The sequence below is a fragment of the Crocuta crocuta genome, unplaced genomic scaffold (assembly GCF_008692635.1).
Source record: "Crocuta crocuta isolate KB4526 unplaced genomic scaffold, BGI_CrCroc_1.0 scaffold186, whole genome shotgun sequence".
NCBI classification, from domain to species: Eukaryota; Metazoa; Chordata; class Mammalia; order Carnivora; family Hyaenidae; genus Crocuta; species Crocuta crocuta.
Genome location: NW_027551569.1, coordinates 4,603,865 through 4,626,677, shown reverse-complemented (window position 1 = coordinate 4,626,677; position 22,813 = coordinate 4,603,865). Strand labels below are relative to the sequence as shown.

Sequence of the window (22,813 nt, the reverse complement as noted above, 5' to 3'; positions counted from 1 at the left end):
TTCTAGGTAAGTCTAATGTGATTTTTGTTATATCTCCCTTAGCTCTTTTCTTCAGTCACACCAGAAATCACTCTTTAATCTACAGGCTGCATTTTGATTCTGGAAAAAAGATTACCTGACACTTAAATACCTGGAGAGTTGTTTTTTGTTTTGTTTGGAACCATCAGCCTTCTCCCCACCTCCCTACCCTATCCATCGAAAGTAAACAGACAAGCCCAGGGAATGGGAACCCTTACAGCTTTGCTGCCAATTTTTATCAACAGAAAGCAATGTATCCTAGTGTGAAAGCATACAAGGCTGTTATATTTGGCCTTCTCAATTTCCACAGCAAGCCCACAGTGAGTCAGACCTATATCCAATTACGTATACTACATGATATTCAAAAGTAATTAGGAAGACACAGAATCACTTAAGAATATGAACTTGAGGGTAGGGGCAAATCTCATTTACTGTGGTATGACATGACCAAGTAAATCATCCAATGATTAGCCCAAATAAGCATATAGCGTTTATCCAAAGCGCTTTGAGCTCCTTAAGGAGCTTGTAAATAAATGCAGCCTGCTCTGAGAGCTCCATGTTGGAGGTCAGATATTGCAGGTTTCATTCAGCTACAGATAAGGTCCCCACAGAGTTGGGTATTTAGGCCCGGCCATGCTTCATCAAGGCTGGTGTCGGGACTGGGGGCAAACACATAGCCTCCCCTAAAAGGCTGGAAAGCCCCTTTTGGGTGCCTGAACCCTTCATAGGGAAAGAAGCAGGGACCTGGTGACAGGGGTATAAGATGCTAAAATCTTAAGACCGGCCTTCAGAGGTAGGCAGTACTCCAGCAGCTGTGGTCATGGAGAGGGAGGATGTGTAGCCTGCCAATGTGCTGAGGCTAACGTCAGGGCTGCAGGAGACTCCTGGCTGCCTGGGTCCTAGGTTACTCTCCAACCCAACACCTGAAGCCTCACAGGGGCTGGGCAACAGGTGACAGTGTGTGCTTGCTCCTACGCATGCAATTTCGGGATGACCTGCGGCCTCCCTTCCCTTCTTAGCCAGTTCTGAGTCTCTATGCCTGAATATCTACTACAGGATGTAGGTCCAACTGCCACATAAAGTCCCTTTGTCTACACCTGCTACCACTCCAAGGCTTCCAATTGTTATGTGCTGAGTGAGGCCCCAGGGTTCAGTTTAGAGCAAGTCAGGAAGGCTTACCCCTCTCATTCCCATGTAGTTGTGATGCTCATATTTGTCCCCTGGCTTCTGGAACAAAAAAGTACCATCATACCCGCTCAGGTAGCCAGCAAGACCTATCAGCATCTGAGGAGAGAAGGAGAACAAACAAAAAGAGGATGAGAGACTTTTAAGATTCCTCTGTCCCCTGACTTTCCCTCCAGCTGCACCCAGACTTTGGTTTCCCTTGACAACTGTCCACAGGAGTTGCCAATGTGACATTTTCTCCTGCAGCTGTTGCAGAGCAAAGACTCTTTTGTCCACAGAGCTCTTTGCTCGAAACAAATCCTCTCTTGTGTTAAGGCCAAGTTCTTGGGAATAGTGCAGATTGAACACTTAGGAAGAAAAATCCCACAATGTGAACGGCAGGGCCAGTGAGGGGCTCTCTCTTTCAGCCTTCTTTCATTTGCTATGAAATAAAACACGACAGCTCATGGGGGAAGCCATGCGCAGGGGCTGATTCCTGGGAGACTGACCCACTGAAAGGAAAATGAGGTTCCAAGTCAGAATGAGGAGGAAGAAAGGTGGCCAAGGAGTTACCTACCAGGAACAGGCAGAAGGAAAGAAAGTGCGGGAAAAAAGAATTCAAAGACAGACAGACTTTTCCAAAAGAGAAAAGTCCCAGTGGAAAAAATACCAAAAGGCCAGAGACCAGTTTCTCTGATTTCCAATATTTCAAAGGAGAGCAACTTTGGCACATTCCAAACCAGAACAAATCAACCATTATATTAAGACTGAGATTTGTGAATCCTTCAAAATGTTCAAGAAGATCAGCTTCTTCATTGCTATCTTTCCATGGCTGTCAACATTGTAAAAGTCTCTTTTCCATACAAGCAGTCAGAAGTGGCTAAGACACAAAAAACTGTCAGGAAATACCAAGCATTGTTAACAGTCCCAGGAAGGCCTAGCCGGACCCCTATGCCTCAATTAGGTCGTGTGGAGGGATACTGGCTGTACTGAGGAAGCCCCTCCCTGCGACACTGCTGTGGGGCCTTGGTCTGGACCACTAACCAGCTCCTGTTTCACTTTCGCTCTAACCGGCTTCACTCTCTACAATCCCATGGCAAAGAATAGAAGCCAAATGCCTATTAATGATTATAAAGATTTGTTTAAAAAAAAAAAAAGAAAGAAAGAAAGAAAAAGGAATCCCAGGGCTCAGAATTTAATGTAACTAATTTAATATGAAGTAAGAGAAGGCATTGAAAAGACAGAACCATCCAAATACCTAGATGGACAAAAACCAACAGGTGACAATTAAATGGATGCCCCTTTCCACCTGGGATCTCAGAAGACAAATTCACCTGGAGCTGGGAGACATTCCCAGAATGCTTGGCTGGTATGGTCAAGTGAAGAAATGCACAGATGGTTTGCATCTCAGCTCTCTAACTGCAGACAATACTTAATATCTCTGAGCTACAAGTAATAAAACCTTCCTTGCAGGGGGTGGTGAGGATTAGACACAGTGCAATAAGTCAAACAGCAGGCACCATGCCAGACACCAGTTCCCTCACCATTCCCTTAAGGTTAAAAGTAGCCCTGAGCTAATTTTCTAACTAACTCATACAAATCAGTAATAGTAATTTAAAAAAAAAAACCTACTAGAATAATGGGAAAATGCATAGAAAACAAAATAATAATGGCTAATTAACATATAAAGAAAATGTTCACCCCAGCTCATAAAGACATGCAAATGAAAGCAGTGACATACCATTTTTCATTCTCAAATTGGCAAGGTTTTGAAAGTATGATCATACCAGTGCTGGCAATGGTGCAGGGGGGGGAGGAGAAGAACCCTCAGAAGCTGTTGGTAGGAGTATATATTACTATAATATTTTTGCAGAAAAACTATGCGATATGTAACACAAATTTAAATGTGCATCTCCTTTGACTCTTTAGTTTGGCTCCTAAGAAACTTGTAGACACACCTACACAATTTTGAAAAGATAAATGTACAAGGAAATGTACACTGCAAAATCTTTTGTAATGTCTGAAAACTGGAAGTAACATAAACACCTACCAACGGAAGATACGTAAAATAAATTTATGGCACATCTGTATAATTGAATAATATACAGCATTAAAAAGAATGGACTACAACAGCCATAAGGAAGGATGAGCTCATGCCATATGAGACAACATGGATGGACCCAGGAGGTATTATGCTAATGAAATAAATCAGACTGAGAAAGACAAACACCATATGATTCCACTCATAAATGGAATCTAAAAAAAAAATGAACAAACAAAAACAGAATCAGACCTATAAATACAGAGAACAAAATGACAGTTGCTAGAGGGAACAGGGTGGCGGATGGCAAAATGAGTGAAGGGGAAAGGGAGATACAGGCTTCCATCTATGGAATAAGTCACGGGAATAAAAGGCACAGCATAAGGACTACAGTCAATGATAACGTAATAGCAGTATAACATCACACCTGTACTTGTGAACACAGCATAAGGCATAAAAACTAGTCAAATCACTAAGTTGTACACCTAAAGCTAATGTAACACTGTGTGTCAAATATACTCAAATTAAAAATAAATTCATTTTTTAAAAATGGAGTATATTTTTATGTGCTAACATGGAAAGAAGTTAAGATATATCATATTTAAAATTTAAGTTGAACAATTTTAGTCTCATCCAATTTATATATGTAAGTTGTTCAGGTATATGTACAAATATATACACACTTATATTTGTACAAAGAATTTCTAAGAAAACATAAGAAACATATAAGAAACTAATAATAGAAATATGAGGAAAGGTGGCTTTTGACCTTTTACTTCCTTCTGTGCAGATCAATTTTTCACTATGTGCAGGCATTTTTACTTCACTCAGGGCGGGGGGCCGAGGTGCAGCAGCACGTATCGGCCTCAGTACTGCAGGAGAAACTTCCCATTTGCAACTTCAAGGTGCTTTCTGAGTCTTTGACTTGCTTGGTCTTAGAACCTATGAAGCTGCTGTGTTCATCACCCCTTTTTCAACCAGGCAGAGCACAGGACCGTCAGGAGATAAATTAGCAGGGGGGTGGGGATAGGGGTTTAAAAGAAGCCTCCCATTTCTCCCTTCACACAGGGAGCAGATGGGAGGCCAGGAAGGCTTAAGTTAAAACAAATCAACCAGTGTCCCACATGCTTCACTGTGCTTAGCGCTAGGGGACTGCAAAACCACACAGGCAGTCCTCAGCTGAACACCGGGCTGGCTCGCCTAGGGAAAATCTCCTCCAGCGCTAGCCCAGTGCAAACATTTCACGCATTCGATTGCTTAATTGTATGGTAGTAACAGATGCCATCGAGGACTGGGGCAAGGCAAGTTTCATGAGGCAGTGTGGGAGAAAAGTTCAGAGAGTAGATGCTAAGCCAGCCTGAACCTTGACTATGCCACTTACGAGCTTTCCTCCCTATGGCAAACTTCTTTTCCTCTCTGTGCCCCAGTTTCCCCATTGGCAAAATGGGGATATAACAGTACCTACTTCATAGCTTATTCTGAGGATTACATAAGATAATGGATGGAAAATAACTGAAACAGACTAAGTTTTCAATTGCTCTGATTTTTACTGCTATTATCTTTAAAAGGAGACAGGAAGAGGCATATTTTCTTTTTTTTAAATTTTTAATGTTTATTTGAGAGAAAGAAAGAGAGCGTGCATGGAGAATCCGAAGGAGGCTCCAGGCTCCAAGCTGTCAGCATAAACAGCTGACACAGGGCTCGAACCCACAGACCACGAGATTATGACCTGAGCTGAAGCTGGACACTTAACCAACTGAGCCACCCAGGTGTTCCGAAGCATAATATTTTCCACTCTAGTTCTGGGCTCAGAGCTAATTTTGAATTTTGTTTTTACTGTTTATTTATTTTTGAGAGAGAGAAAGAGCATAAGCAGGAGGGGCAAAGACAGAGAGAGTCACAGAACCGAAGCAGGCTCCAGGCTCTGAGCGGTCAGCAAGGGTCCGATGCAAGGCTTGAACTCACGAACTGCAAGATCATGACCTGAGCTGAAGTCAGATGCTTAACTGACAGAGCCACCCAGAACTAAGTTTTAAATCAGCTGCCATCCCACCTCCCTCTCCACCCCTCCCTGGTCCCTACCCAGTGGTCCCTACCCAGTGGTCCCTTGTGCCCCTAAGCCTACCTATCACAGCCTACCACCCCTGCTTCCCCTCACCCATGCCTTCAGCCCCAAGTTCTCCATGCTCTAAGATGACTCCCCAACTTCCTAACAGACCAATTCCTGTCCCCTTGGTGCCGATGATCTCAGCCTTCAGTTAGGAAGAAGGAGCTGATCCATTAGCCTTCTCAGAGGTGGCTGTTTTAAAAGACTAGAATGAATTCTGATGGTGGGATTTCTAACTGTAAAAACCGTGAGAGGTACAGGTCAAAGACTGTGCGTGTTGGGAGTCGGGGGAGAGAGGAATTGTGCTCCCCCTAGACAATCAGCTCCCCTAAGCAATCTCTGCTTTATGCAATATATTCCTTCTCTCCATTTCTTTTTTTTTTGGAATTGAGATAAAATCCATATACCATAAGATTCACCATTTTCAAGTGTACAATTCAGTTGTTTCCAGCCTATTCACAAGGTTGTGTGACATCACCTCTACCTAATTCCAGAACATTTCATCACCCTGAAAGAAATTCCATGCCCATTTGCAGTCACTCCCCAGTCCTCCTTCCCCACCAGACCCTGGCAACTACTAATCTAGTTTCTGTTTCTTTGGATTTGCCTGTTCTGGACATTTCGTATAAACGGAATCCTACACTATGTGGCTTTTTGTGTCTGACATCTTTTACTCAGCATAATGTTTACAAGACTCATCCATGTTGTTGCATGTATCAATACTTCATTCCTTTTCATGGCTGAATAGTATTCCATTGCATAGCTAGCTATACCAGATTTTTTATGTCCATCCATTGGTTGATGAACTCCCTCTCCATTTCTGAGCCCAGAGGACTCCTAAGAATACCAGAGATTTACCGTGTAAGCAGCTGGCCTGGAATATCAGGGATTTCTTTCCACAAACCCAAAAATTAAATACAAAATTGAGACTTTGCTCTGACCATTTAAAGAGAGCTGTGGGTCCTCACACTGCTCACCTTTCCCAGAGGCGGGTGTACATCAAAGAAAAAGGTGCGGTTGATATAATAACTTCCCATTTTTCCAAAGTGAGTTTCATCCCAACTAAAGGAAAAATAGAAAGAGAAGTGAGAATGTTTAAATTATCATACAATGCAAATAGCCATAATATAACATTGTAAAATTTAATTACAGTTAAAACCAAAGGCTGTAAGTTTTAATCAGTTAATGAGAAATTTTGGATTAAAAATTTTTTGACTCATTGGTACATGTGCCTGGCTGAGTTGATAGAGTATGCAACTCTTGATCTTGGAGTCGGGAGTTCAAACCCCATGTTGGGGGTACAACTTACTTAAAAAAATTATTTTGACATAAGTGATTTGAGGAAGACATCACACTGATAATTAACCTTTATTGAGACATATGAGAAAGGTTAGCAAACATTTATCAACCAGTTATAAATTTAAGGAAATCTTAAAATTAAGTGAAAATTAAGATTTTAAATCTTAAAATTAAGTGAAATCAGAGCTTGTTCTGTAACTTGGGTTTCTACTTATTTTAATAGAACACAGTTTTCCTATAAAATAAAAAGGTCCGTAGGAAGAGTTTTCTCTAAAGTCTGTTACCTTCTGACTCTGAGACTACTTTGCTACTAGACAGTGATTACCATGCTATTACAAACCACACCGTGGGCCACTGAACAGTAAGGGACTACCAACTATGATTGTCACAGGAGTCTAATTTCGTTCATTAACCCTCTGATACTTAGCCTGTTGACTATGAACTTACTGAGCTTATTATAATAAACTAATCAGTATATAAAAATTGAGTGAGGAGCCAATCTAGAAGCTATCCTCGTTGCACAAATTATTTTCCAAGTAAATACGTGATTCCAACACATTAGCTTTTAAACACAATGCAGAGATCTCATTCTTCTATACAACCTCTTCGCATCCTGCAGAGACTCTACAGCAGCAGCCTAGCTATTGAGTACAGCCTGGCTGTTTCTGTTTGTCAGTCCCTTCCTGAAGCTCAGAACAGTTGCTTTTTAATGACTAGCCATCCCCAGATCAGCTTCCATAAGCAGTCATTACCAACCTACCATGTAAGGGGCAGAACATGCTTTTCCCCAAAACGTAGGGCTCTTTTATTTTTTTCTTTAACTCAGTGGGTCCAATAAAATAAAGTAATAGAGTAAATAGAGTAAATCTATTTCTGCATCTGCTGCTTACTCAACCCTCTGCCTGACACAAAGTAAGGACAGTGGCATGGAGATGTCAAAGAGAGAAATAACTTCAGAGCAGTGTGACAAAATAGGTTTGCAGAAAGAAATCGTCCCAGCTCCACCACTTACCAACAGTACAACCTGGCAAAATCCTTCCCCCTCTCTGGATCTCTGTTCTTATCAACATAATGAAGACAATAATATCTGCTGTGTGCCCTTCACAGGCAAGTATTAGGACTCAATTTAGAAAACACACGTGAAAGAACTCTGTAGACTAGAAAATCCCACACACTCATAAACTGTCCCAGCTGGGCACTATGTAAACTGTCCCAAGACGTGTGGTTCATGTGAAGGTCTGTTTGGACACATATTGACAAAGGGGTAGGAGATTTTTACTTCAAAAAGTTCCCAGTAAAACTAGTAGTAACGTTCACATTTCTTCTTGGCTTTTCTTGTGTGTTTGTGTTGGCACAGACGGTCCTCCCTGGCTCTCTCTTGCTGCTACAGGCCGTGCTGGGCATGCCAGGAAGGCAAGGTCCTGGCCGCTCTTCACTCAGGCCATTTTCTCAGGACTGTATTTGCAGAGAAGCAACCTTGAAAGAAGAGTTGGCATCTTCCTTTGGGGCAGAGAGTACTCTGGTTTACTAGCTATAAACCAGTGGGGTCCCCAAGCTCAATACCCCTCAGCTGTGATGCAACTCCCTGCACGTGCAGGCATTCATTCAGACCCACGGTGCCACCTGGGACTCTGGGGGCACTAGGAACTGATGCCAACGTGCTGATGCTCTCATCCTGCTTGCCGTGCCATGAGAAATAAAGTCTTTTGTCTCTGACCCAGTACTCTGTCTTCTGCCAGCATCCATAAGATAATGACAGGCTGACTTATTAGTTTGCAAGTTGGGTAAAATAAAATCCCAGACCCTGACGGTTTGTGGTCACAAGCATCGGATACTGAGCTATACCTTTCTGTAAGAGAAAGGACAAGGGCCGCATGAGCTGAGAATGGAATCTGATAAACAAATGCCCTTACCAGGGCGCCTGGGTGGCTCAGTGCGTTAAGTGTCCAACTTCGGCTCAGGTCATGATCGCACGGTTTGTAAGTTCCAGCCCCACGTCAGGCTCTGTGCTGACAGCCCAGAGCCTGGAGCCTGCTTCGGATTCTGTGTCTCCCTTTCTCTCTCTGTCCTTCCCCCACTCATGCTCTGTCTCTCTCTGTCTCAAAAATAACATTAAAAAAATTTTTTTAAATAAATAAATGCTCTTACCCAAGTGGTGGGCAAGGAAGGTAGAAAGAGTCTCCCACCATCCTACCTATTAATGAGGCTGAATGGAGAAAGAAACAGTCTGAATGCTGCCTTGGTTACCGCTCACTCTCTTCTGGGAGAAATAAGAGATGTAATCATGACAACGGGGCAGCAAGCCTAGCAGCCCTAACCAAAAGGCAGTATGGATGTGGCTGCTGAATCAAGGAGTCTCCAAAGCTCATAAATGGTGCCAGCAGTAAGGAGATCTTACTATTCAATACAGAACACTGGGGCAACAGGAACACATTGAAGGTCCTTGGGTGAGCTGTGTGCTCAAGACAAAAGTAAATGTGCCTTGCTTAGTGGCTCAGAGTCACTTTCTCCCTGTGTCCCATGATCCCTCTCTCTCTACCACAATCTCAACTGTGTTAAAAAAAAAAAAAAAAAAAAAAAAAAAGAGGATTAAAGGTGGGACCAAGATCTCCCTGTCCCTAAAGAGGACTGAAGGCCATACACATGTATCCTACCCCCTGCATCCAGCTCTCTACACTCTCCACTGGGGAATGGCCTAATCTCTGGATGGCCGTCGCTGTAGTTACTGATGCAGGCCTGTTAGATTTATAAGTTCAAAGGGGGAAAAAGCACTCAAATTCAACTGATAGGGTCTGGGCCAAGCCCCCAGTGGGGGAGGAAAGGTAAAATGACCTGTGGGTAGGGCCCCGCTACTATTGTTGTAGTTCCCACTGTGGAAATATACTGGTGTTGATCCTATCAATGTCAAAGAGGATTATCCCACTCTGGGACTGCCTGTATTGAGAGGTGATCCTATCCTCTCCTAGGTGGTCCAGAAGAAATAATATAAATCCCAAGAAGAGAATGTGAAACCAGTCTTTAAGACAAAGGGCAGCTGGAGCCAGAAGAGGCCATTCTCCAGGATAACAGTGCCATCTGCTGGACACAGGTACCAAGCACACACTATATAAAAGGGACAGCTACCAACCCACTAAGTTTTTATTATAATTGACTGTCTGACCCATGAAGACCTTAGGACTCTTTGGCTTGATATTGCCACTCTGGGGTGAATCAGCTTAGAATCTAAGGCTACAAGGGAAGGGCTCAACAGGTTTGCTGGTCAAATGGTAGTGATACAGCTGGCCTGGCCCCAGAGGCATCTTGATTTTATAAGAAGCGGTAGGAGCTCCCATTTTGGAAGAAACTACCTTCCACTCCACCACTTGAAGCAAAACCACTGGCTCAGTGGGGCCCTGACTGACAGAGGTTCTTCTCAAAGCTTGTGTCTGGTTCATTAGTAGCGTTCACTGGGCAGCAACAATTGTCGGGTCTCAGTGACAACTCTGAAAGGCCGACTGCAGGATAAGGGTTGATGGGCACAGTCATCACTCTTGCCTTACACGATACTCCTGACAAACAAGCAAGTTATACTTTTATTGGCTCTTTGGCTTTTACCATTAACCTAGCTTCTGGTGTGCCACCTAGAAGACTATATACTGAGAAATTTAAAACACTCCTCTTCAGAGCCAAGAACTGTGGGGAAAAAAATCATGGCTTCCTGTCAATGAGATAATCTGGATCACTCATATAGATGGCCGCAGTGAGGGCCAGTATTCAGGTAAGACTGACTGAAATCAAGTTGCAGATCAAGCTTGTCCCAAACAGACTGCTGCCATTGCCACCCGGATTCATGAAGGCACCAGGCATGGAAACACATCTATCATCATGGACTGGGCACAAAGTAAAGGACTAGATGCTTCTGAAGCAGAAGCCATCACTGCATTGGTGGTGACTTGTGACTCCAAAAGCTGGCCAGCTTGTCTTGCAATACAGGAGGCCACAGTGCACTGGGCATTGACCCTGTCCACTCCAAGGAAACTAACTGTATTAGGACTCTGTTTTCCTCTCCCAGCTATCATTGGTGCCTCACTGCTACGGACACTTTTTCAGGTTACAGTGTTGATGTTGTTTCAGTCTAATCATCTGACACCACATATGCCATTGGGGTCCTTGAAACTAAACAACGTTGGGGCGCCTGGGTGGCTCAGTTGGTTAAGCGTCCAACTTCAGCTCAGGTCATGATCACATGATTCGTGGGTTCGAGCCCTGCGTCAGGCTCTGTGCTGACAGCTCAGAGCCTGGAGCCTCCTTCAGATTCTGTATATCCCTCTCTGTCTGACCCTCCCTTGCTCACGCTGTTTCTCTCTCTCTCTCTCTCAGACATAAATAAAATATTAAAAAATAATTTTTTAAAAACTAAACAATGTCATTCCAAACCATTCACAGTCTGACAATAGTGTACTTTTTTTTTTTTTGCAATGGACACATAATAATGAGACAATAGTCAAGGTGCTTGATGACATTCCACACTCCCTACCCTCCACAGGCATTTGATATTGTCGAGCACAGAATAGTCTTCTCGAAACGTTGTTTTTTTTTTTTCTGAAATGATTTCTAACTCTATTTCCCTCACCTCCTCCTGGTTCACACACCTTAGTTAAGTGCTTTGGTCACCTAATGCAGTCATCATCAGAAAGCACTCATCTCTTCTTGGCCACCAACTGGGCAATGATCAGGACAAAAGAGGTGGAGGGTTATATAAACCTACATTTTCAAAATTGTAGATTCTTCCTGGACTATTCCTTACCATGATTTGTCTCTCTTTCCCCTAACAACTCCAGATCAGCAAGGGGAGGGAGTGGAAGATTCAAATTTAAGGCAATATGCTGATGTTCATCCTACTTCCCGCTCCATGAGTAAGTCCTTTATCTCTGACCCAGAAGTCTCGTGTCCTCTGCCAGCACTCATGAAACAATAATAATCCAATTTATTCACTTCCCAGTAGGATAGCCCAGATAGGCTGACAGCTGGCTTTTGGTCAAGGAGTTCCATTTCTAACATTCCCTACACTAATTTTTTCATCAGGGATACCAACAAAACATGGTATCGCTTGTTCACTAAACAAATTAACCATTTGCAGATTATATAAAACTTTGTTTTCCTTATAGTTGGAGACTTTTTAAGCTTATCTCATGAAATTTGAATTCTACAAATAAAACCTTTAAGAAAACAAGTCTCTCCTCACAAAATGACCCCAGACCTGCTTCCTGAGACCCCTGTCATCATCCCTGGACACACGAATTGTCCCTTATCCCCAGGATGATTTTTGTCTCCTCTGATGCCTGGAAATCCTGCAGATTAGGAACTCAGGCCTTAGGGAATTCTATACTAAGAATGTCCAATTCTCTTTGGAAGTTCAAAGCACCCTTAAAAGCCACAATCTGAAAGACTGCTTTATCGGATCCCAAGGAATTCCACTGCCACCCACCAGAGCAAAAAAAGACTCCTCTCAGAGACTGCACCTGGCCAAAACCACCCTCCAGAAACCTGTTTTCCATTCCAGCACAGCCCCGCCCCTTCTGTGATTCCCGCCCCCTCCGTGCCCCTGGGCCAATCAGGGGGTGCATCCCTCCCACCCGGTTGTCATGGGACCCGTCGAGTCCCTCCTGTCACTCACCAGACGTGCGGCGGCTCGTCCAGACGGTGGAAACGGGTGGCGAAGGACAGCAGNGCAGCTCGGACCCTGCCAGGCCTCCGCCCACCGCTGGTGGCATCCTGCCCCTCCTCAGGATCGCCCTCCGGCCCACCGGCACGCTCGGTCTTGTGAGCCGCCCGGCCAAGAAGTCACTCAGGACCAGCTCGGGGTTTCCTGGGAAATGTAGTTCCCTGCGCCGGCAGCGGGCCCAGGGGCCCCGGCGGCTGGGCGGGGAGCGGGGTCGCCGTCCGGGCCGCTAAGAGGCGGCTAGTGGCGCAGAGCATGACGGACCGCGCGGAGCCGGCGGTCCCGCCGGGGAGAAAACGGGCTCAAGGAACTGCAACTCCCAGCACCTCCGGGAGTGGGGCGTGGCGGCAGGGCGGGGCGAGCCAGAGGCGACCTTAAAGATCATCCTAGTCCAACCCCTAGCTTTACCACGACAGAAGCGTAGGTTCTGACGTGTCGGGGTCTCACAGGGCCACAGTCGCCGACGAGCCGGAGAGCCCCAGGCGCGAAGTCTCCAGGCCTGGAAGAGGAGTGGCTCGAGGTGCGAGATGCAAGCGGGGAAGGTCTGTGCCACGCATCCGGGGAGAGGGGCGCTACTTAAAAACTCTTGAGAAACCGTGGGGGGCGGGGGTTAAAGTGAGCCGCTCAGGCAACCCGCAGCTCGGACAACGCACAACTCCCAGCACGCAGAGCGCCGCGCGAGCGCAGCTCTGCGCCTGCGCACTGCCAGTGGCTTGTTTCCCGCTTCCCTCTGGGGCCTGTAGTCTGGAGAGGAGTGGCCCCGAGGCGACGCGGGTTCGTGGACTGTGCGGGGCGCTGTGGAGTCGCTGCACCCTCGCGCTTCACCTGCCTCTCACCGTTCTCTCCACTAGGCTTTCCAGACGTTGCCCCTTGCCTCCCTCTCCCCTACAGCCCCGTGTGGTTTTCTCCGGCCGGTCGGCCGACGGGTCCTAGCAGTTAACCGAGGGCCTTCCCGGGTGGCTTGCTTTGCGAAAGAGCACCTGGACGCTTTAAGTCATCGCCAACACCTGGGGAGCTCCTCCCCGCCCGGCCCAGGCCCAGAGCCACAGCCACGGTGTCACCTCTGGGGGAGGGGGCCCGAGAATCTGCATGTTTAATAAGCGCCCCAGATAAACTTTTTAAAGTCTTATTCGAGTTTGAGAACCACCAAAGAAGATGGTGGGCATATCACCTTAACAATGCATATAGCTCTCCCACTCACAAATGGGATTTTAGGAGTCTTTCTCTCAAAACATGAGAAATGGTTTAAAAATAAAATCTGCTAGACACGTCAGATTCCGGATTTGAATTGGGAACAAAGTTCCTCCAGGGGTAGGGATGAGATGAATTCTTCACTTGGGCTTAAAATCCAGCTCTGCAAGTGTACAAGGGAACACGAGGTAGTTGATACAGTCATCACTGGTAAGAGGAAGAACAGAAGCTGCTCTCCACTATGTTTCCTGATGGCCCGTAAGTAGGAAACCTGAGGGCAGTGGCATTCACAGTGACTCTGCGGTCAGCCGCAGCACAGGTGAAGATGTAACATTCAGTAATTAGGTAAGACATTTCTTCAAGGATTCTAAGCTAACGTCTGAGGCTCTCTAGTGGTCCCGTCCCTCACCAGCTGTCCTGCTTCTTGGCCGCAGGGGCCCCTCCAGCCTAACCAGGTTAAAAAAAAAAAAAAAAGGGATGTACCTCTGAATAGGGTTCATCTAGTTGTGGCCACCTAATTCCTCCCCTTCCAAAGACACCTGCCGTCTGTCACCTGCCCTCTGCACCAGAACCACCTTTACTTTCCCCACAAAAGGTGCCTCCAGTACCAGCTGGGACTCCCAGGCTCAGAAACCAACCTCGAGGGCCTGGGTTCCCATTGTGCTCTTGCCCACCTGGAAGATGGGGTTGAGAGTCAGGGATAGTGAAAGCAAGGCCACAGAACAGATTGGTGTGCTGGGGGTGCAGAAGGGAGGGGGAACTTGGATGAAATGTCTGTAGTCAAAGGGATGGTAGTCAGGGGTGATCTAGACGTTCTGTTAGGTTCTCCCTCATCCATATGGATACACATATGTCTGCCTGGAGATTCATGAGTGCTAACTAATTACTAGTCCTGGGCCCTGCTTTGAAATGCTGACTACCCAAGAAGGATGAGAGAAATGAACTTTGAGTCTTTTCAACTTTAGAGATCACACACCCCCTCAGCCTCCTCCAGGTGCCTCAGAGTAACAAAAACGAGAGAAGAGGGCCAGGCAGGGGACATGGCGGACCAGGGAGGACATGCCCTGACCGAGGGAGGCCAGTAATCGTCTCCAGTCATTTGTTGCTAGTCAGGAACCCGAATCCATGGTCTCCAGATCTTTTTAGGAAAAAACAGACAATAGGATTTGTATATGAAACATCCTGATTTTTCAGTGTTGGCAACCAATTTAAAATATTTTTTTTTAATTTTTTTTTTTTTATGTTTTATTTATTTCTAGGACAGAGAGAAAGAGACAGACAGCATGAGCAGGGGAGGGTCAGAGAGAGAGGGAGTCACAGACTGAAACAGGCTCCAGGCTCTGAGCTGGCAGTCAGCACAGAGCCTGATGCGGGGCTCGAACCCATGAACCGCGAGATCATGACCTAAGCGAAAGTCGGACGCTTAACCGACTAAGCCACCCAGGCGCCCCAATTTTTAATTTTTTTAATGTTTATTTTAGAGAGAGAGAGACAGAGTACAAGTGGGAGAGGGGCAGAGAGAGAGGGAGATACAGACTTTGAAGCAGGCTCCAGGCTCTGAGCTGTCAGCACAGTGCCTGACACAGGGCCTAAACCCACAAACTGTGAGATCATGACCTGAGCCAAAGTTGGACTTTGACTGACTGAGCCACCCAGGTGCCCCGAAACACTTTTAAGTATAAGTAGACCAAACACACCTCAGCTTGGAGACCATGGGCATATCCCCCAGCTATTTTTATGAGACCATTGAGGTCCTGAAGGACTGGTGGGTGGGTGGTGCGTTGAAAGAGATGGGCACTGCAGCATGAAAGAAGTAGAAATTCCTGGTCTTTCTGTCACTGCTGGAAGGAATTATGCTATCATCTTACGGCAACTCCTCATTTTACAGATGAGCGAGGAAAGAATAGAGAATAGAGAAGGCAGAGATCTACCCAAGGTCATGCAGACCCAGTTCCTGCTCTGGCAGGACCCTAGGTATGCCAGCATCCAGCACACCACACTACATGAACTACCACTTCCAAAACCAGGCCGCCTTGGTCTGCCCAGGACACCAAATCTGGCTGCACCAGGAACATAAAAAACTTCCCACAAGTTGGAAAGAGATGTCCTTTCTGACCAGAGTCAAAGTCTCCCGGAAGCCTATCTAGCCCAGCCTCCCCATTGGCTGGTGGGATCCACCCCTTCAGGGTTCCTCCCCCTGCTCTGCATCTCTGGGAGAGCGGACATTCCTTGAGAGGCCAAGGGTTACCACGACACCATGACTGAGTCTGGCAAGGTAAGGAAGGCATGTGCAGGCTGGCCGCCCTGTTGGGGGCCCTCTGGACCTCAGGGATGCACGGTAGCACAGTTTGGAGCTGAGGGACCCCACGTGACTCCCAAGGCCTCTGACCCAGAGAGCTCGGAGGCTGGCCTGAGTTGTAGATGCAGGTCTGGGAAAGGAGGCCTGGCTTGGAGCCCCCTGGCTGAGGGCTGTTGCTTCTCCAGGGGGCTTCTGGGGCTGAGAACTTCAACGAGCGCGGGTTAACATGCCTCTTCATCCTGTCTCTCTTCAGCCCATCCTCTACTCCTATTTCCGGAGCTCCTGCTCATGGAGAGTTCGAATTGGTAAGAGCTATGCCTCCACCAAGAGCCTGGGGGGTGGGGATGGAGGTGGGGGCGGAGAGCTGGCCTGGGACAGAGGGGTGTTCTATCACACAGGGCACCACCCTCCAGTGCCCTGGAGACTTCAGCCTTGAATGGCACCTCCACCTAGAAAGTCCCAACTAGAGGAGAGTGGGGACGGCAGGAAGTGTGGGTTGTTTTCTCCCTTGGGCCTGCCGCCTCGCCCACCCTGCTCTCCCAAGCCACTTAGCAACCCCGCTTAAAGCAGGCTCACAAAACCCAGAGGTGCTTGGTAACTGGCAGGGAACAGCTGGCCTTCCTCAGGTCTTATCTTATTTGATCTGGCAAATTAAGCAGAACCAGACAATGTCAACCCCAGAGGCTTCGAGGAAGCAGAAACTGGGCCCCCCCAGTTTAGTCCCAGCTTGACCCTTCCCTCCCTCAGCTCAACACAGCCCGTAGCAAAGATCATAGTCCCAGCTCGTACTGAGGGAAAACCGTGCTGAACGTTTTTATGTACCTGATTCCATTTAAACCTCGGCAACCCTAGGAGGGAAGGATTATTATTACCGTCATTGTACAGGTGAGGAAACTGAGGCCCGGGGACGTGAAATAACTTGCCCAAGACTATGTAGCTATTAAGAGGCCGAGCTGGAATTTGAACAGCTGGTCTGACCCCGGAGTCCATGTTCTTAACTCCTCTACTGTCAGATGAAGAAACCAAAGCTCAGGAGCTCATTGAGTTTCTTGCCCAAGGCTGCACAGCTAGCAAATGAATATGATGAAATCTGAACCCGAGCAGTCCGCCTCTGGGAGTCTGGCCCTGACTGGGAATCCGTCCGCCTTGACCCTCCCCCGCCCCATAGTCACTCGGTATTTGCTAGAATCAGTAGGCAAGCACACTGGGGTGCCAGAGGACGCATTTCTCTAGACACCTCCGTGGGGCCCAGAGCTTCTGCCCTAGCTGGGCCAGATCGGAGCCGCAGGACCCATGTGCAGCGACCTCTCCCTTCCAGCCCCAGCAGCCACTGTGAATGTCCAGAGTGGGACTGGCCAGTGCCAGGATGAGCCCCGTGCCTCCCCGGCTGTCTTCAGACCGTGTCATGTCTCACCCCCCTCCCCTTGCCTTGCTCCTTTGCCCTTGCCCGAGACCAGCCATCACCATATTTCAGTGCACATGTGCATTTGTACACACACAGTCTTCACTCGGTTGGCACAGTGTTTTTACCCTCATTCTGCCAGGGGAAATTATCAGAGGGCACAGAGAGGAAATCTGGTCATGGGGAGTCATAGCAGGTACTGTGAGGCCACTAAAGAGCCCTGATGCCCTGCTTGAAATCAGTAGTAAGAGGTTGTGAGAACAGAGAAGAGGGATAAGAAAGGGATTCTTCTCTGGAGAGTGTCATCTGCCTGTGTGTGCACTTGTGGTCACTTGAGCACCTGCCCTGGGCCCTTGGCCGCCTTCGTGAGAGAATAATTGCAGGTCTCCAACAAATAAGCCCTGCGTGCCCCTGTTCAAGGCCCTGGAGGGGCGGAGGTGAGCAGACACTTCCCTCTGGGAAGCTCCCAGGGTGCCAAAGGCCCACACCTGGAGGCACCAGCACTCGGGTGTGGGGACCCTGTGCGGGGATGGAGAGGGGCATCAGAGACCTGAAGGAGGAGCAGGGGTGGCGACCAGGGAAGCCGGAAAGATGGGGACAGGGCCACGCTGGGCAGCCTGGGGAAAGAAGCCTCCTTCTGGAACCTCATGTAGACCTTGGAAGGACAGCCAGAAGCTGTCCCCTGACTTGGCTGTCTCTCATAGCTCTGGCCTTGAAGAGCATCGACTACGAGACGGTCCCTATCAACCTCATAAAGGACGGGGGCCAGCAGGTGAGGAGGCCGCCCCTAGGCGGGAGAGGTCTGGTAGAAGGACCCAGCAGAGGGTGCACACCTTCTCCCCCCAAGAGGTGAACCTTCTGGCTCTCCCTGGAGGGACCGGGTGACAAGCTGTGCAGCATGAGGAGCCGTGGGAAGGCTCTGCGCTACAGCCTGGGCCCTTAGCGCCTGACCCTCAGAGGGTGAGTGGCTCGTGGGTCCTTGCCCTTTGCTGGGCCCTCTGGATGTACCTTGGCGGCCACAGCGTGAGGAACAAGGAGAACCACACAGCTTGGCCGTTGGGACGCCTCCTGTAGCTCGGCAGCTGCTGGGTTTTGGAATACAGCCTGGCTCCCTCCGGCCTTGCCTGGGGAAGGAGAGTGCGGGTGCGCCGCGGGCCTGGGGGCTTCCTGCGCGCCTGGCTCAGGCTACCTCGTCCATCAGGTCCTTGTCTCCACAGTTCTCTGAAGAATTCCAGGCACTGAATCCCATGAAGCAGGTGCCGGCCCTGAAGATCGACGGCATCACCATTGGCCAGTCAGTGAGTGCAGGGTCTGCCCCGATCGAGAGGCCCTTGCTTGTGTGCGGCCAAACACCTGGCCCTTTGTAGAGACATGATAAGCTTGTCAGAGGGAGGAAGTTTGGCTGGTTGTTTGGGGAAGTGAAGGGAGACTCGAACATATGGGGAGCCAAGTTGTGCAGGACAGGGGGCCAAAAAGGGCTCTTCCCTGGGGGAGTGTTGGCTGCGCAGCCTCCAGCTGAGGAGGGCAAGGAGGAGTTTGGTGGCCCCGGCACTCCGGTCCAGGGGTCCGCACCTCCCTGCTCCCCTCCTGACAGCTGGCCATCATCGAGTACCTGGAGGAGACTCGGCCTGCCCCACGACTCCTGCCTCAGGACCCGAAGAAGAGAGCCTACGTGCGCATGATCTCCGACCTCATCACCGGCGGCATCCAGCCCCTGCAGGTGTGGCTCTGTGCACGCCTCCTCTCCCCCGCTCTTACCTTCAGATGCACGTGGTGTGGGGCCTCACAGTGGGGCACCCAGCTTGGGAGTGGACGGGAGGGCTCCTCAGGGTCTTAGACCCAGGTCCCCAGAGGCATCCCAGAAATCACCTGCCCCACTGGGTCCCCAGCTGCATTCTCAGAAGCCCCAGGTTTCCAAGGACAGCTCAGAGGTTCCCGGGGACGAGGAGGGGCCAGGTAGCAGGGGGGGAGGCTGAGCGGTGCAGAGCCAGCGTCCACTGCCCCCTTCCCCCCCCCGCCCCCCCGCTGCCTTTAACCAGAATGGCCTCCCTCTCATCTGTCCTATAGCATAGATTGGGAGTCTCTCGAGATTTTATCTTTTAAAATGTTCCCTGCTAAAAAATAAATATCAAAGCAACTTACCTGTGCTAACCCCTGGCTTAAATGAGGAAATAGCCCCAGAAAGGTGAAGGGACTTTGCAGTCATTCAACTAAGTATGGCAGAGCAAGGGCCAGAGCCCAGGACCCCTGACTGTACCTGTGCCCCCATCCCCATGCTACCTTGTTGTTTGTAACACAGGAGATTGGAGCAGACAGATAGCCCATTTTATAGATGAGGAAACCGAAGCCTACAAGTGAAATGGCTCCAGGGGTCTAAGAATGGAACCGGGGTCCAAATCTCCTGAGAGCCACACCTGTGCTCCTCCCCCATCCACCCTTCATGTTGCACCCCGCCCCCCACAAGGGGCCACGTAAGGGAGACTCATTGGTTGCAAGGGAGACAGGCCTTAGGTCATGGCCACACACTTTACGGTCATGGCAGCGTCCTGTGCCCCCACCCTTTCACATCTCTGCCAGGGTCGTAAGCTTCCACATAGCAGGAGCCACTGGGGCAACCTGAGAAGGTGGCTGCTGGGATCACTCCCCCTCCCAACCCCCGCCCACCCTCAGTGCCCTGATGGGAAGAGGAGATTTGAGGAGCCCAGGAGGGGACAGATGGACAGCCAGGGGCAGAAAGGGAGCTGAGCTTCTCTGAGGGGGCTTGGCAGGCCCAGGCAGTTCCCAAAGCCAGTCACAGATGATCTTTGCTTATACAGAACCTGTCTGTCCTGAAGCAAGTGGGACAGGAGAACCAGCTGACCTGGGCCCAGAAGGCCATCACTTCTGGCTTTAACGGTGAGTCCTTACTCCTGTGAGCCGTCCCAGGGTGACCTCTCAGTGACACGGCCCTTGTGCCTAGGGCCCTGGGCATCTGAAACAGCCGCCCAGGCTCTTTGGTCCTGACAACGGCATGGGTGAGGGTAGAGGGGCAGGGCCGAGGAGGCAGTGGGGCTGGATGGCGTCCAAACCTGGCCTCAACCTCTGGCACTTCTGGGCACCTCAGCACCTGAAACCCGCAGCCCTTTGGGGCTGGCTGGCCTGACTTCTGCTTCCCCGGCCGCTGCAGCCGAGAAATGAAGGCTAGCAAAACACCAGCCCATCGTGTGAGAGCTGCTGCCTTGGCCAGTGGCCTGTCTTGTCCCTTCTCTGGGAGGGAATGGCAGCAGGCCTTGAGGAGCTCGGGGAAACCCCATCTGTCTCCACATCCCCGGCAACCCCCTCCAGATCTGGTTGTCACATTCGCTCTGGCACACATGCCCCAGCCTGTCACTCAGACAGCTGCCCATTTCAGAACTGTGGGGGCCGAGGCCCAGTCTGTGCCCAGAGTAAGATTTGTGTGCACACCCCCCCCCCGCCCCCCCACAGCTCTGGAGCAGATTCTGCAGAGCACAGCAGGAAGGTACTGTGTAGGAGACGAGGTAAGCCCTCCCCAGGCCTTCCCCGTCCACCCCTCCACCCCACCCCTTCACCCTGGGGCAAGTGCAGGCCAGAGAGCTTCTGGAGGGGGCATAGGATTGGGGGGAACCAAGGTCGCAATTTTGGTTTCAGGGCCCCTCACATCATCCTGAGGCGTCTCCTCCCTGCTGGGTGCCCGAGGTTAAGCGCCAATAATGGTTTTTAACAAGCACAATATGATCCACTGGGACAATCAAACCTTTTCTGGCCACCCACAGAGTCGGTTGTCAGGACAACTGGAGCCTGGCCTGGGAGAAGCGTGTCAGCCCTGGGGACAGAAGGGGAGAAGAGGGGCTAGGGCAGTGGGGATGGGGTGGAAGACCCAGGAGCAGGGAAATGTCAAGGACTGGCACCCCTGTGGACACAGCCAGCCCAGCCTGTGAGTCAGGAACACGCACCCGGATGCAAACCCACCCAACCGTCTTTCAGGTGTCCATGGCTGATCTCTGCTTAGTGCCTCAGGTGGCAAATGCTGAAAGGTAAGAGAGCCCCGCTGCCCTCCCTTTTCCATGTGGCTCCTCCCCTCTAATTGCCCAGCCTCCTCCCACAGTCAGGTCCCAACTTCAGCTACCGAGGAAGGAAGCAAGGAAGTGTCTCTTGCAGAGACTCCCCCTGGCTGGCCAAGAACCCCCATGTGCCAGGCCACACCAGCCTCTGTGGCCAGAGGAGACAGGCAGAAGAACTCAGGGGAACGCCCCCTACCATGCCCATCTTAGCTCATACAATCCTGTCTAGCCCCTGCTCCTAAAAGGAGGTGGCTCACCTGGTGGACACCCTAGAAGAACCCTCCCCAAGAGCCTGCCACCCCCAACAGGGTATGTCTGTGCCCAGCAGTGAGCTCTACTCTGCTTTCCTCCAACAGCCCTTCAGTGAGGCATAAAAGAATGCCTCTCCAGAAGGCATCATGTCCGGCCGGCACCGTCGGGATAGAGATGTTATGACACATTCACCTAGTGAAGCCCTTCAGTAGCTCAGGACGTGGGTAGAGAGATTATCTGTATGTGTAAATGCCAAGCACTGTGCCTAACGCATAGTAGGTTCTTGATGAATAGCCATTGTTAGACGGCTAGACGGTATTGCCTAAGACCTTCCATCCCAGAGCCGCCTATGGACAAGGCGCCCCACATGGCAGGGTCACNCACCCAGCCCGCCCCTCTGCCTCCCCCGCTGCCCACAGGGCAGTCTCCCTATTCCCCTGCACACCTTGTGTTGAGATGGTGTGAGACAGATGGTGTTTCTCTGCTACAGGTTCAAGGTGGATCTCACTCCCTACCCTACCATCAGCCGCATCAACAAGACGCTGCTGGCCTTGGAGGCTTTCCAAGTGTCTCACCCCTGCCGGCAGCCAGACACACCCCCTGAGCTGAGGGCCTAGCTCTCAAACTACCCTGTGGGTGAGGGGGCAGGGAAGGGGTGCAGGAGCAGAAGCTAGGTGGGCTGAACAGGCCTGGAAATAGACAAGCCCTCACTGGAGAAGCAGGAGGTTTGAACCCCTAGCCCTTGAACCTGAAGTCTAGCCCTGGACCCGCCTTCCCACTGAACCTCTTTGTGTTTCCCTTGTCTATCAAATGTGGATTGGGAGGGAGGAAGGCAGGAACATTACCTGTTACCTATGGCATGGGGCAGTCGTGAAGATGCAGGGATAATGTGGACTAAAATGCCTGGCAAGTTCACCACAGAGAGGTCAGGAAGCCTGAGCGCCTCTTCCCATCCCCGGAACTGTACCTGACCCCCCAGAATGCCCACGCTGAAATTTGGCAATTAAAATGAAGCCCAGGCCTCCAGGCTACTCAGTTAAGATGCCTTCCAGAAGATGAACGTTCATCCTAGCTGGAATCTCCCTGTGTCTGGGCCAGGACAGGAAGTCAGCCAGCCACATGCCCACCATGTGGTAGGCTTGGCCCCTGGCACCTAAGAGCAGTGGAAAGAAGTTCAAAAGCCTGCCTTAGAGAACCAGACCAGATGCAGAAGAGAACAGACAGAAAAAGCAGGAGGGATGCCTGGTTGGGTGCCGGTTTGGCTCAGTTGGTTGAGTT

The 22,813-nt window shown here is 49.6% G+C and overlaps 2 protein-coding genes across 7 annotated transcripts in view; one reads left to right on the top strand and one right to left on the bottom strand.

Annotated features, from left to right (window-relative positions):
- Window positions 1-12,677, bottom strand: part of POMT2 (protein O-mannosyltransferase 2) — a 41,837-nt gene extending 29,160 nt beyond the window's left edge. The window contains 5 exon segments of the mRNA XM_077750653.1: window positions 1,198-1,302; window positions 6,308-6,392; window positions 12,286-12,340; window positions 12,343-12,536; window positions 12,538-12,677. Coding sequence (XP_077606779.1) covers window positions 1,198-1,302; window positions 6,308-6,392; window positions 12,286-12,340; window positions 12,343-12,536; window positions 12,538-12,587 — 489 coding nt within the window. The 5' untranslated portion in view covers window positions 12,588-12,677.
- A 79-nt stretch (window positions 12,678-12,756) lies between these two features.
- On the top strand, window positions 12,757-22,575 carry GSTZ1 (glutathione S-transferase zeta 1). 6 transcript variants are annotated; one of them, XM_077750658.1, is made up of 9 exons: window positions 12,757-12,872; window positions 16,074-16,125; window positions 17,927-17,994; window positions 18,440-18,520; window positions 18,817-18,942; window positions 20,039-20,117; window positions 20,688-20,740; window positions 21,207-21,256; window positions 22,026-22,575. In XM_077750658.1, exons 1-9 carry the CDS (start codon window positions 12,858-12,860, stop codon window positions 22,150-22,152), a joined length of 651 nt encoding a protein of 216 aa, XP_077606784.1. In that variant the 5' UTR covers window positions 12,757-12,857; the 3' UTR covers window positions 22,153-22,575. The 6 variants fall into 6 exon arrangements, with proteins under 6 accessions (XP_077606784.1, XP_077606787.1, XP_077606783.1 ...); XM_077750657.1 differs by lacking the exon at window positions 12,757-12,872 and adding an exon at window positions 15,727-15,796; XM_077750661.1 differs by lacking the exon at window positions 17,927-17,994 and having other exon boundaries at window positions 12,841-12,872.
- Window positions 22,576-22,813: the final 238 nt, after the last annotated feature.